Source organism: Miscanthus floridulus, chromosome 1, assembly GCF_019320115.1.
Source record: "Miscanthus floridulus cultivar M001 chromosome 1, ASM1932011v1, whole genome shotgun sequence".
Classification (NCBI taxonomy): domain Eukaryota; kingdom Viridiplantae; phylum Streptophyta; class Magnoliopsida; order Poales; family Poaceae; genus Miscanthus; species Miscanthus floridulus.
Window position 1 is genome coordinate 38,851,065 of NC_089580.1, and position 12,207 is coordinate 38,863,271.

The 12,207-nt window shown below is 42.3% G+C and overlaps 1 protein-coding gene across 2 annotated transcripts; it reads right to left on the reverse strand.

Annotated features, from left to right (window-relative positions):
• Positions 1 to 48: 48 nt before the first annotated feature.
• Positions 49 to 2,434, reverse strand: LOC136487571 (ADP-ribosylation factor). 2 transcript variants are annotated; one of them, XM_066484772.1, is made up of 7 exons: positions 2,277 to 2,434; positions 1,802 to 1,963; positions 1,198 to 1,268; positions 856 to 975; positions 644 to 762; positions 418 to 499; positions 49 to 266 (listed from the first exon to the last, which is right to left on the reverse strand). In XM_066484772.1, exons 2-7 carry the CDS (start codon positions 1,947 to 1,949, stop codon positions 261 to 263), a joined length of 546 nt encoding a protein of 181 aa, XP_066340869.1. In that variant the 5' UTR covers positions 1,950 to 1,963; positions 2,277 to 2,434; the 3' UTR covers positions 49 to 260. The 2 variants fall into 2 exon arrangements, with proteins under 2 accessions (XP_066340869.1, XP_066340821.1); XM_066484724.1 differs by having other exon boundaries at positions 1,198 to 1,352.
• Positions 2,435 to 12,207: the final 9,773 nt, after the last annotated feature.

A 12,207-nucleotide genomic window follows, 5' to 3' on the forward strand; every position in this document is an offset into this window, starting at 1 on the left:
GTTGAACATAAGGACCAAGAAAGAATCTCGGAATGTAATGGCAACCAATAACTCAACTGAACTCTTTTTAGCTGTTTGGTTCAGAAACATCTCAAGGCCCAAATTACATAAAACAATTTAACTGTGAAATCTTAAGCAGAGCTCAATAACTGTTGAGCTCAGGGCATACATCTTACATACGAAAATATCAACTCAACCCTAAATATCCAGCACCATCATCATCCAAAAGCTCCTAGATGATCCAAACCTCGCTTGAAAATTTAGGACTGCAAGGGTCGTCAAACAGTTAAGGTGAGTAATGAAACCAACAATTTCTGTGAAATTGAGGTCACAATCAAGTAGTGGAAATATTTGCAGTCATCATCTTTTTAAAAAGTGTCTAGCAAGAAGGTGAAATCATGGCATTGGTGAGCATACCTTGCTTGCAATGTTGCTGGACAGCCAGTCTAGGCCTTCATACAATCCCTCACCAGTTGTAGCACAAGTGCTTTGAATGTACCTGTCACCAAGATTTAATGACTCTTAAGCCTCCGGCTGACTGCTCGCTAAGTACTACATTATATTACCAAGCAGAAATATGACACTACTAAAGCAATGTAATAGCATACGAGGAAAGAAAAAATCTGTTGATAGTGTATGTTACCAATGACGCTGGCGAAGTGAATGCAGTCCAAGCTTATCAGTAATCTCAGCGGCATTCATAGCATTTGGAAGATCTTGCTTGTTAGCAAACACAAGCAAGACAGCATCACGTAACTCATCCTGCAACCGTTAACATCCATAGCTGTGAGCACAGCGCACAAAATTACATAATTACATACCAGGGAAAGGATTCTCATGGGCACAAGAATTTACCTCATTCAGCATTCGGTGAAGCTCATCCCTTGCTTCAACAACACGGTCCCTATCATTGCTGTCCACAACGAAGATGAGACCCTGTGTGTTCTGGAAGTAATGCCTCCACAGCGGCCTGATCTGTTTTCAGGCAATGGGGGGAGAAAAAATCACGGCACAGTTTGAACTAAAGACAAGTAAATTCAGAAATTGAACAGCAGGACGTAGAATAATATTTTTCGAAGTGTACAAGAGAGGCACTAAGCAATATAAAATCATCTATTGGAGAAGTGAGAAGCAGGATGTAGAACCAATGCCATATTATTAAAATGTTTAGACACAAAATTCGATCGTCGATCTTACCTTGTCCTGACCCCCGACATCCCAGACAGTGAAGCTGATGTTCTTGTACTCCACAGTTTCAACATTGAATCCTGTATTTGAAGGCAAGTCAACGCTGAGAACACACAATGTCGCAACTCGCAGGTAAAGGCAGAGGCATGTTTGTGCAAACCTACCTTGTAAACAAAACAGTTTGATTTTAAGTGAACAATTTCAAAATGGAATGTGGTGTTCAAGCTGCTTTGGCAAAAAATCCCATATGCCGTGTGAAGCAAGTATTCTTTTAACAGTCACTACCTCACTATCATTCTTCCCTTCATTGTATTTGACTATTTGATTAAATTTGCTGCTCCATATGCTTGCTAAAGAGGCTTTAAATTCAGTGGAAGAGGATGAACGTCCTATGAAGTATTAACAGAAACGCATTACGCTAGCTCATCATTCTTGTTGCTCCCAGGTATTTTTATTTTTAATTAGAAAAAAAAATGATCAAAATGGTGGATATTCACGTAGTCATGTAGACAGAATTTTCAATTATTAAACTAGGTGGCCGTGGAATTATCCAATAGCTTAATCCAAGTATATATATTCACAACGTGATGCTTATGAAGGCTGGTGCGCTCACCGATGGTGGGGATGGTGGTGACGATCTCGCCGAGCTTGAGCTTGTAGAGGATGGTGGTCTTTCCGGCGGCGTCGAGCCCCACCATGAGGATCCGCATCTCCTTCTTAGCGAACAGCCGGCTGAACAGCTTGGTGAACGTGAGCCCCATCTCTCCCCTCTCGCCTGCAACAAACAAACACCAAACCCAGGCCATCAGAACGCTGATCCATCACACGCCCGTCCCTCCCGCAGCCACACGCCGCTAGATCTACGCGCACAGCACCCAGATCCACCTCGGGATCGAGCTTCCACCGCGGCGCGGGGAACCTAAGACCGCGGTACGAGATCCGCAGGCGAGGGTATCGATCCACACGCAGCCCAGCACGCACGCGCGCGCGCGCAAACCGCCGACGAGAGCTTTCTGCCTAGACTAGATCCCAGGGCGCGGCGGAGCGATCCTCCACCGGGGGGTGGGGGGGGGGGGTCTGGCTCTCACCTTGTCGGCGGATCCGATTCGCGGTGGTGGGTTCGCCGGGGACGGAGAAGGCAACGGGCGGAGACCGGGAAGGAGAGGCTCTGGGGTGATGATGCTTTCTGGCGGTGGAGCGCGTCCTCGCCTATTTTATACGGAGTCGGAGACGGAGCCCACAGGAGGGAGCCGAGCGCTGCGGGGTCGCGTCAACCGAACGCGTCTCACCTCCACCGCGTGTGTACATTCGACTGCAGGCACCGAAGGAGAGGATCGCATTTGGTTCGTTGTGTGATGCAGGTAGCCAGGTAGTAGGGTGAAAATTTAGCAAAATCCTTCGTAACAGTACGGTAAGGTTCTCAGACAGCTATGTTTGCATGCCTGCGTATTGGTTTGACATTGAACTGTATAGAGGAAGCCTCAAAAAAAAATTTGAAGGGGGTGAACAAAAGAATAGAGACTTTTTTATCTTTTTTTAACCTTAACCCCTCCTACCTAATATATATATATAGGGAGAGGCTATTCAGTAGCCGGCTACAAAATAAGTTATTCTGTAGCCACCTCCATTTACTATAATTTTATATACTAATTTACCATAATGTCAATACATATTTACGATAGTTGGGTTACTATAACACATGGGGATATTTACCATAACGTTATATTAAACCACTTAGTAAGGAGTTACTATAATCTCGTAAATTAACATAGTAATTATCATAACTCAAAGTGGCTACAGAATAAGTTATTCTGTAGCCAGCTACAGGATAGTAGTTCTATATATATATATATATATATATATATATATATATATATATATATATATATATATATATATATATATATATTTAAAATTTTAAAAGAAGGCTTAGGAGAGCTCCACGTACCCATAATCGGTAGGGGGGCTAGAGCCCTCAGCCCCACCGCTGGCTCCGTTGTTGAATATATACTCTTGGTCCAATACACTTTTCCATGTGTATTTATAACCACCATTTTTAAGATATATTCTTAAAACCATAGTAAGATTTTGTATATTTTCATATAATATACATGTACGTTTATCCTTTCATTCAAAAATTAATAGTAGTTTAAATTTTTTTTATGTTCGTACTAAATTAATCTTGTCCTAGCCATGTTTTTTTCCTTTTTTTCTTTTTGCATGGGTGAGGGGAACTGATCTTGAGGTTTTTTTTTGTAATTTTATTTATTCCACAATGCCAGTAATTTTCTCCCTGCACGGCTGCACCGCCGTTCTACTTCCAATCCTATGGGTGTCAACTTCGGCGAGGGGGCTTCCACGATTCCCTGGTTAGAGGACACTATCAGCATGTTTGCTGGTTGGTTTCTGGGCTGATAAGTCCGACTGGTGCTGATTTATTATGAGAGGAAAAACACGATTGGCTGGCTGATAAGCCCTGGCTGAAACCAACAAGCGAATATGCTGCATAAATCGAATTCGCGGCCGCCTTTTTACGGCATGGTACACTGTTTCCTACTGCCTCCTCGCCGACAACGATGGTAGCACCGTCGCCGAGCTCGTCGTCATCATCCCCACCAACATCATAACACTGCTACAGCTACTGCAAGCTCCCCACCGCCACAGGAGGAAGTGCGGGCACTGCACACTGCATGCTGGCAGCTGCAATTTGAGAACCCAGTGATGATGAGTAGAATGAAAGTCAGGGGAAAATCCTTAACTTTGTGCATTCGGAGGCACCTTTTGATAGAACTGAAAATACTTATAGACATAGATCAGTGGGTAATACTTAGCTTAGATGGGATGACTTGTTGATATACCTCACCAAAAGGGCAGTCGTGGCCATGGCGTGGCCGACGAGGTAGCAGCGACGTGGAGGCGCGGGTCTAGTGGCGGCGGCGAAGGCGATGGCGCTTCCCATCGCTTACAGCGCGCTCTTCTAGATCGGATTAGGGCTAGGACATGGTGGGGCGCTGGCGGCTGCGGTGAACCTCGTATCTCGAGCCCCAGCCCCCACATCCTATTTATTGCGCTATGCGACAGGGGCCCATCAGCCAGTAGAAAGGCTGAGCGCCCCCGATCAGGGCACGGATCAAGGGCCCAATTGACCGTTGGGCCAATTGGTGGAGATCAACCTAACATTTCTCCCCCTTGATCTCACCTTATAACTTAAACTTAACTTCCTTTTTTCTCATTCCATCACAGATCAGTGCATAGAGCGTGTCTCATCGTCAGAATCAGTTGCCATTAGATTTAACAGCTACAATGCACCTATCTGTTTTGAAACAGATACTCAACTAGGACCCTTAGTATCTAGAAATCATAGGCTTTCCCGTAAACCCATGTCGACTGTGTGTTCTCTGAACGCACTGGGTGGTAAGCCTTTGGTAAGCGGATTCAGCAAGTACTTACTCGATACTTATGTGCTCAATGCTTTCAAATGATTCTGGATTTTCTACTTTACAACATATAATTTAGTGTCAATGAGTTTGGCAGCACACTTGACCTATTGTCTTAGAAGTTAACTTACTTTAAATGGTTATTGCTTGTTGTCTACCATTGCTAAATCCGGGTACTAGTTCCCTTAACCTTCTTTTGCCTTTTTCTTAAGCCTCATATCAAGCTATACTATGGTATGCATCACTGATGACACCACAACTGTTTCTTTGAAGTTTTTCCACAATAATACTCCAACTACGAGTGTTAGCAACTACTATGAATTTCACTACACATCTCGTCAAGACTTAACATTTGTACCCTCAACTATTTGAGAGTACTTAATCTTTCTTACTCAGCATGGGGCCTATGATACTTTGTAAAATTACAAGACATTCTCAACTCTATTCCAGTGATCTATATCTAGACTAGACTTCTACCAAAATATCCCGAATACGTAAACTACGTCAGGAATAAGTTCTTACTTGTACTTGTACACTCATTAAGCTTCCAACAGCTGAAGCATATGGAACCATGTTTATTTGATCGATCTCATATCGGTTCCTAAAACACTTAAAGTTCTCAAATCTATTACCCTTGACTATAGGAGCAGGCGTAGGTTTACTCACATGCATACTTTATTTCTTTAGAATCTTTTCCAAGTATGCCTTTACGATAGTTCTAATACCCTATTTTTCTATCTCGGTGAATTTTAATTTCTACAACCAATGATGCTTCACCAAGATCATTCACATTGAAACTTAAGAACAAAACTTCTTCTCCAATGACAGATCAATATCACTACTAGTGAGTAGAATGTCATCTATTCACAGGATGTGAAAAATAAATTTTCTATTCTTGAACTTCGCATAAACGCTATTGTCCTTCTCATTTTCTTTAAACCTCAAACTTTCTTATCGTTTCATCAACTTCAAATATTACTGTCTAAAGACTTACTTTTAACCCATAAATGAATTTCTACGGGCGGCATCCCATACATTTTTTTCGTCCACTGACAAAACCTTTGGGTTGTGCCATGTTAACGTTTTCATATAAATCCCTATTGATGAATGCTGTCTTTACATCCATCTGATGTAACTCTAAATCATAATGTGCCAATAACACCATTTTGATTCTAAAGAATTTTTGCATGAGTCTGGAGAGAAAACTCTCATCGTAATCTATTTATCCTCTTTGCGTAAAGCCTTTTGCTATAAGTCATGCTTTATATCTTTCTACATTCCCTTTGGAGTCATATTTTATCTTGTAGACCCATTTACCGTTTACTGTTTTGGCTCCATTAGGAATTTCATCTAAGTTCCAAACATCGTTGGTATTCATCGAATTCATTTCAACTTCCATAGCTTCTTGCCATTTAAACGAGTAAACGTTTCTCATGGCTTCTTCAAATGAGGTGGGATCATCCTCCATTTGAATTTCTTCACTAACATAGACTTCATAGTCATTAGAAAACTAGTTTACTAATTCTTCGAGACCTTCTGGGGCCTCAACTACTAGCACTTTCATATAGGGCTGTTGTTGCTCTTCATTGCCAAGAGGCAATTGATTCTACAAGCTCCTGTATAACAAGATCCTTGTTTATATTATTTATCTTCTTCGAAGAGCAAACAACATGTGTTGTATAAGTCATACAACATCAACAGGTATTGAGAAACTTGTTGCTTTTGAGTCACTGGAGTGGGCACACAGCTCCTCTTCTCTTCAAGTCTTAGGTCTCTACATACCTCTATATACCATGCTCTCTCAAATTTTTCCATCTTTTCTAAAGATAGTGTATCTTTAAATATCTTATTTTGGGTTTAATCTGTTAAAACCTCATATGGTGCTTTAAGCATAATCTTAACATTTTTTAGGCTGACTACTGTTGACACAAAATGTGACACACTGTGCCTCACACACAGCAAGCCGGAAAGCGTGGCTTCAATCGGGTTCCCGGGTGCTTCGTGATCCGGAAGCGTGCCAGTCAGTTTGACCTGAAAACTAACAAGGGATAAAATAATTAAATACCAAAACGGAACATGTCGGGTAAGACCGGACAGTTCCACATGTATGGCCCTGAAGCCACTTACAACGACATACAGCTATAGAGAGCTGTCTGCCAACAAGTTTATAAACCATTCAGCTAATCGTAAGATGAATACACGTAAAGACCTGATTGCCGAATGCATGTGCATGGGAAGACATGTTTGAACAAGTGAAATTAATTATGAGTTAATGCACGACCAAGCTCAGCAATCTAGCCGAGTTGGGTTCCATGAAGAAGGAACATGCAAATAAACATGATTAAACTAATCTAAAACCTGCATCTGCCGCACGACATCTGGTTTCGTTAAAGCTTAAACGTAATTAACATACATGAACCCGCGACATGTGACAATCTAGATTAAAATCATTCAGCCATTATGGGCATGTTATCTATTTGCAAAGGTAATATGAAAAGCAATTGTTGTTGAAACACGAATAAAACCATAAGAGAGAGAGAGCCGAACAATATCAATCTAGATTGGGCAGAAGTGTGTTACAAATATATAAAATATTTAAAAACATGCAACACTAGATAACTTAATGAATCTATTTAGATTTGCCATATCTAATAGAGCCGATAACTATCTTGCTTTCACTAAGCATATTAAGCAAACACCTGCCGCACGGTATCTACTCATAAACAAAGCATAAGCAAAGACTTCTTGGTTGTCAAGCAAAGATCCGCCGCACGACCATTGAAAACAAACAAAACTATTTGCATCACGTCTAAATCCACCGCATGATACTAAACATGATAACAAGGTTGTCGGAACTTACGGAGGTCGACGGATCGATGACTCCTCTCGAAGAACTCGACGACACGACAAAAGGACTCGAAAGTTGGCACGGGGCCGGTTGTATTGATTTGGTTGTGAACCCCTATTACAATGGTCGAGGGTCAATATTTATACCCTAGACAAAACACGAGTCCTAGAAGACTATGATTTACAAAGGAACTTTTAAACAAACTTGGAAACTTACGATTCCTTACTCTAAACTCTCAGAGTCCTTTATTATTACAACTTTCATCTTTTCGATCGGCCTCGCCTACCATCTTCTGCTTTCCCGAACGGAGTCACCGCCTTCTGGAGTAACCGACCGCACAAGTATTTAGCCGACCGCTTGTTTTGTTTGCCGAACACCCTTCTTCCCGCATGCGGGTCCACCTGTCATCCTCCAGAATCGACCAAAATCCAGTGTTAACACATGCCCCCTCAATTTTGGGATAAAAGTTGTTTTATTCTGAAATTGACCACAAGCTCCTTCTTCCTCCTAGGTCAGCACCGTTCATCACCGCAGCCGCTGCCCAAAAATTCAAGTTTTCAGCACAACCTCGGACCTACTTCGAATCTTCAATGGCGACCCAGGATGAAATCCCAGAGGTAAACTTTACTTATATTCGGCAATTTTCATTTGATCCTCCCGTTCCTCTTTTGGCTTATTCCTCTTTGATTTCAATCACCTTCTAAAGGAATACAAGAACCAGATTTTGATCCCCTATGCTGCCAATCCTGACTCCTATTTCCTCGGTCCAATGGAAAATCCTGACCCTTCCGAAATTATCGAGAAGGAAACCCAAAGAATCCCTTTTAAATCTGGGATCACCTCGCCAAACCGATGACCAAACACATTCAAGAATTGGCCATTTCCCCCAATCGCAGGATGGCGGAATTGGTACAGGAGAATGTTGGAGAAAAGCAGCAGCCACTGGGAAAGTCAAGACATCAGTCATTGTCTGGAATTATCCTTAGCAGAAACACCCAGAAATGATTCCCTTTTGATAGCAGCTTCCCATTTTTGGTCTGACACTATCAATGCCTTCATCTTTGGTCATGGCATGATGACCATCACTCTAGCCGACGTGTTCATGATGACTGGCTTGAACGTGTCACTGCTAGTATACCCCTATAAGTACAAGAGCAAAAGTAATCAAAGAGCCATCAGCTCTGGATGTGGATGGATCAAACACATCTAGAACTACATGAATGCATCTGGCACTGTCTCTAACAAAGAGTTGAAAGCCTTCATGAATATGTGGCTATGCAGATTCATCTTCTGTGGAAAATCCAATGAACCAACCCTGAATCACATGGTGATGGCTGAAGACTTAGCTGCAGGCATTCAGATCCCACTAGGCAAATATCTTTTAGGGTCTGTTTATCATATGATACATCAGATTACTCTTCAGATGCGCCAAGGTGGAGAAATCTCTTGTGTGAATGGTCCCTGGTGGCTAATTCAAATGTGGCTCCAGCTATATATGCATCAGATAACCTCTGTGAGCCTCTTCAATCTAAGTTTTCCTTCAGTTAACTATGCTGAAGGCAGTACAGCAAAGGTTAAGGCTTGTCAGACTTATGGAGAAGCAACATCATCTATAAGCATTGACATAGACGTCGGTCATTTCTTCAAGCTGTTTTTCAAAGGATTCGGCAATGTGCTCTGGTTTCCTTACAGAGAAAATGAAAATTTGACTTTGCCCTGCAAGTTCAGCTATGAAATTGGTTGTTCAGGTTAAGAATCCATGGAGATTTTCAACTCCTTTATCAAACCTTGCACTCTGCCAGCCGAATTTCATCATGGGAGGTTAGTGCAATCCACCTATGAATTCTATTACCCAAATATGGTGGCCAGACAATTAGGATGTGGCCAACTGCCTCCAAGATTCCTCTTCTCAACAATTATAAAGTCAAGGGAAGTAATAACAGAAAGAATGAAAGCCAAGAAAATCTTTGAATTAGGATAGGAGTTGCCAACATACGAACCATCTCTATTTGGGCTAATAGATGTTGCTCATCCCTTCTTTGTCTCTTGGTGGCAAGAATGGCATGCTCATATCTTCAATATATCAGTACATTCTTTATGCAAAAACTTGCAACCTGATTTTGCTTCTGATAGTGAGGTAATTTCATTATGCTCATCATTTCTTGCTCTTGAATCCACTTCTTATTTTAACATCTGGTTATGCATAGGATCTCGAGTTTACTCTCCAGCCAAAGCAATCCAGTACTATTCGGCTGGTCCCAAGCCTGCTCTAGGGTTTGATGCTCCAAACTTAAAGGAATTCATGAAAACCCCTGCAACTTTGGATTCAGCACCTTTAAAGGCATTCATGAGAACTCCTGCTACTTCAGCTGCTGCATCTCCATGAGGAAAAAGCAAAAGGAAAACACCTGAAAGTTTTCTTTTACCCAAGAAACCAAGGACCAAGAAAGCCAAATTATCTCTTAAGGTATTAACCTTTTATTCTCTATCAGATTACCAACCTCACTTAGTAGTAAACCTGACCACCTCTACATTCATTACTTCCATTACAGCCACAAGTCGAAATTCTCACACTAGGCAATACCTCAGCACCTGTAGAACCAACCCTTGAAGTTTCTACTAAAGATAAAGAAATCCATGATAGCGAAACTTCAGAGACTCATGAAACTGAAGGTTCAAAGGCTCATAAATCTGATGAGACTATAGGTAACATTGTTCAACCAATTCTCTTTTTCTCCTTTCTCTTTTTTTCTTTTTAATAACATCTATCTCTTATGCTCATTATCATTTACTTTATTGAGAATAGATGAAATCTTAGATGAACTGGCAAGGGAGACTTCTCCTGATCAAGCTCCAAACCCGTCCCTTCCGAACCTTCACCCAAGTTCTCCAGCAAGCCGGGGTATAACATATCCTGATGATCAATCAGCTCAGCAGGTGATGCCTTGTCTTACACTATATTTTAGCAAAATTACCCAATCAGCTAACACCTCCTTTCTTCTCTTTTCATTAGAAGAACATCACTAAACCGACCACCAGTTACTCCTTCTCTATTGAGGACTACATCATTGAGAAAGGTGAAGAGATCACTTCTCATCAAACCTTATCGCTGGAAAATCAGGCTCGGCTAGAAGAGGTGATCATTCTGCTGAACAAGGATACCATTAGTCTGGTTCAGGATGCAGACCAGATAAAAGACCTCCTTGAACTCATTGATCAAGATATCCCCTCTGCTCTCAAGGCCCCCTAGAATCTGCAGCCCATCTTGATGACCACTTTGCTATGGTGAGAAGGGCAACCAAGAACATATCTTCGAGGGCTACTCTGCAGAAGGATAGATCTTTGAAAAAACTGGAGATTAAAGATCTTCACTCTCATATCCAGACTACAAGAAATTCCTTGACAACCTTGGAGCCTGAACTGAAAGCCATGGAGGATGAAAAAAACATACTAGAAGCTCAACTAGCCGAACTGAATGCCAAAATTCAGTCTCACAGGGCCCATATAGCTAATTTGCCGAAGGACATAGAAGCAGCTTCACTAAAGATAACTTCGACCATCAAAGAAGACCAGCAAATCAAAACCAAGCTATCCAGCATCCAGAGTTCTGAAGATGAAGATCAAAAAGTGCTAGATAATGTTAGCCGAATCAGGACTGAAGCCATAGAGGCAATCAATCATCTTCTAAACAAGTAGACATTGGGTTTGTAATAAACTTAAGTGTGATATCCTCTTTCCCTTGATCAACCAACTTTATGTTTACTTATTTCTATTCATTCGACAAAAGCAATCGGCCATTTTCCCTTAAATTACTCGATTAGAATGTAGCCGATTGTCTCCATTCTTCCAATAGCCGAACGAATCCTAATTTAAATGTTGTGAGGGTATAGCCGAACAATGCTGGCTCCAACAAATCAGGGAGACAGTCGAGCGATGTCCGATTTAACCCATGCCTGGCCCAGCCCAGTAGCGGTCCAGCTGAAAGGGAAAAACTCTACTCCACCGCTCGGCATTCTCGCCCCATGATTCCGTAGAATTCGCCATGACTCTTCGCTCCGGCTTATAAATAGACCCTTCCGTTAGCCTTCATCGCTATCTTCGCTTTAGCGTTCTCACATCCATCTCCTCCACTTCCTTCGTCCGATTCATTCCAGATTTCCAGAAGAAAAACCCTAACCTCCACCAAAGCAAATGGCGAACAGTGGCGACCGTGGCAAGCGTCCTGCCGACGGGGAGGCTGAAGGAAGCAGAGCATCGCGCTGCCGGCGTCGTGGGTACGATTTGGCTTTTTGCCCCCTTGCAATTTTCTTGTTCATCTCTTAGTTTCGATTTTTCTTCCTCATTCATCAGGATAAGGGTCATCAGCTCTAGCCAATATCATCTCCTTCCCCTAGCAACAGCAGCTCAACCAGGAACTCCATCATCCGGCTCCTCCAGCTCTTTAAGCTCCTATCATTCCAATCCTTGGGGCCCGACGGAACCAGCAGATGCACACCATCCGTACTCTCACGAGGAGGCGCTCAAGTTTTGCCAGGAGAGGGACGAAGCCCAGGAGGAGCTAGGCGACGTCTCTAAGAAATTTGGCATCGATCAAGCCGAATGGGAGGACCAGCGGAAGCAACTCTACGACGCCATCACCGGTTTGATATCTTCATTTGGTTCTATCATTCTGGCTTCCCTTGCTTGCCGACCCATTTTTTTTTCTTTTCTACCCAGCTCTTTCTGCGGAGAATG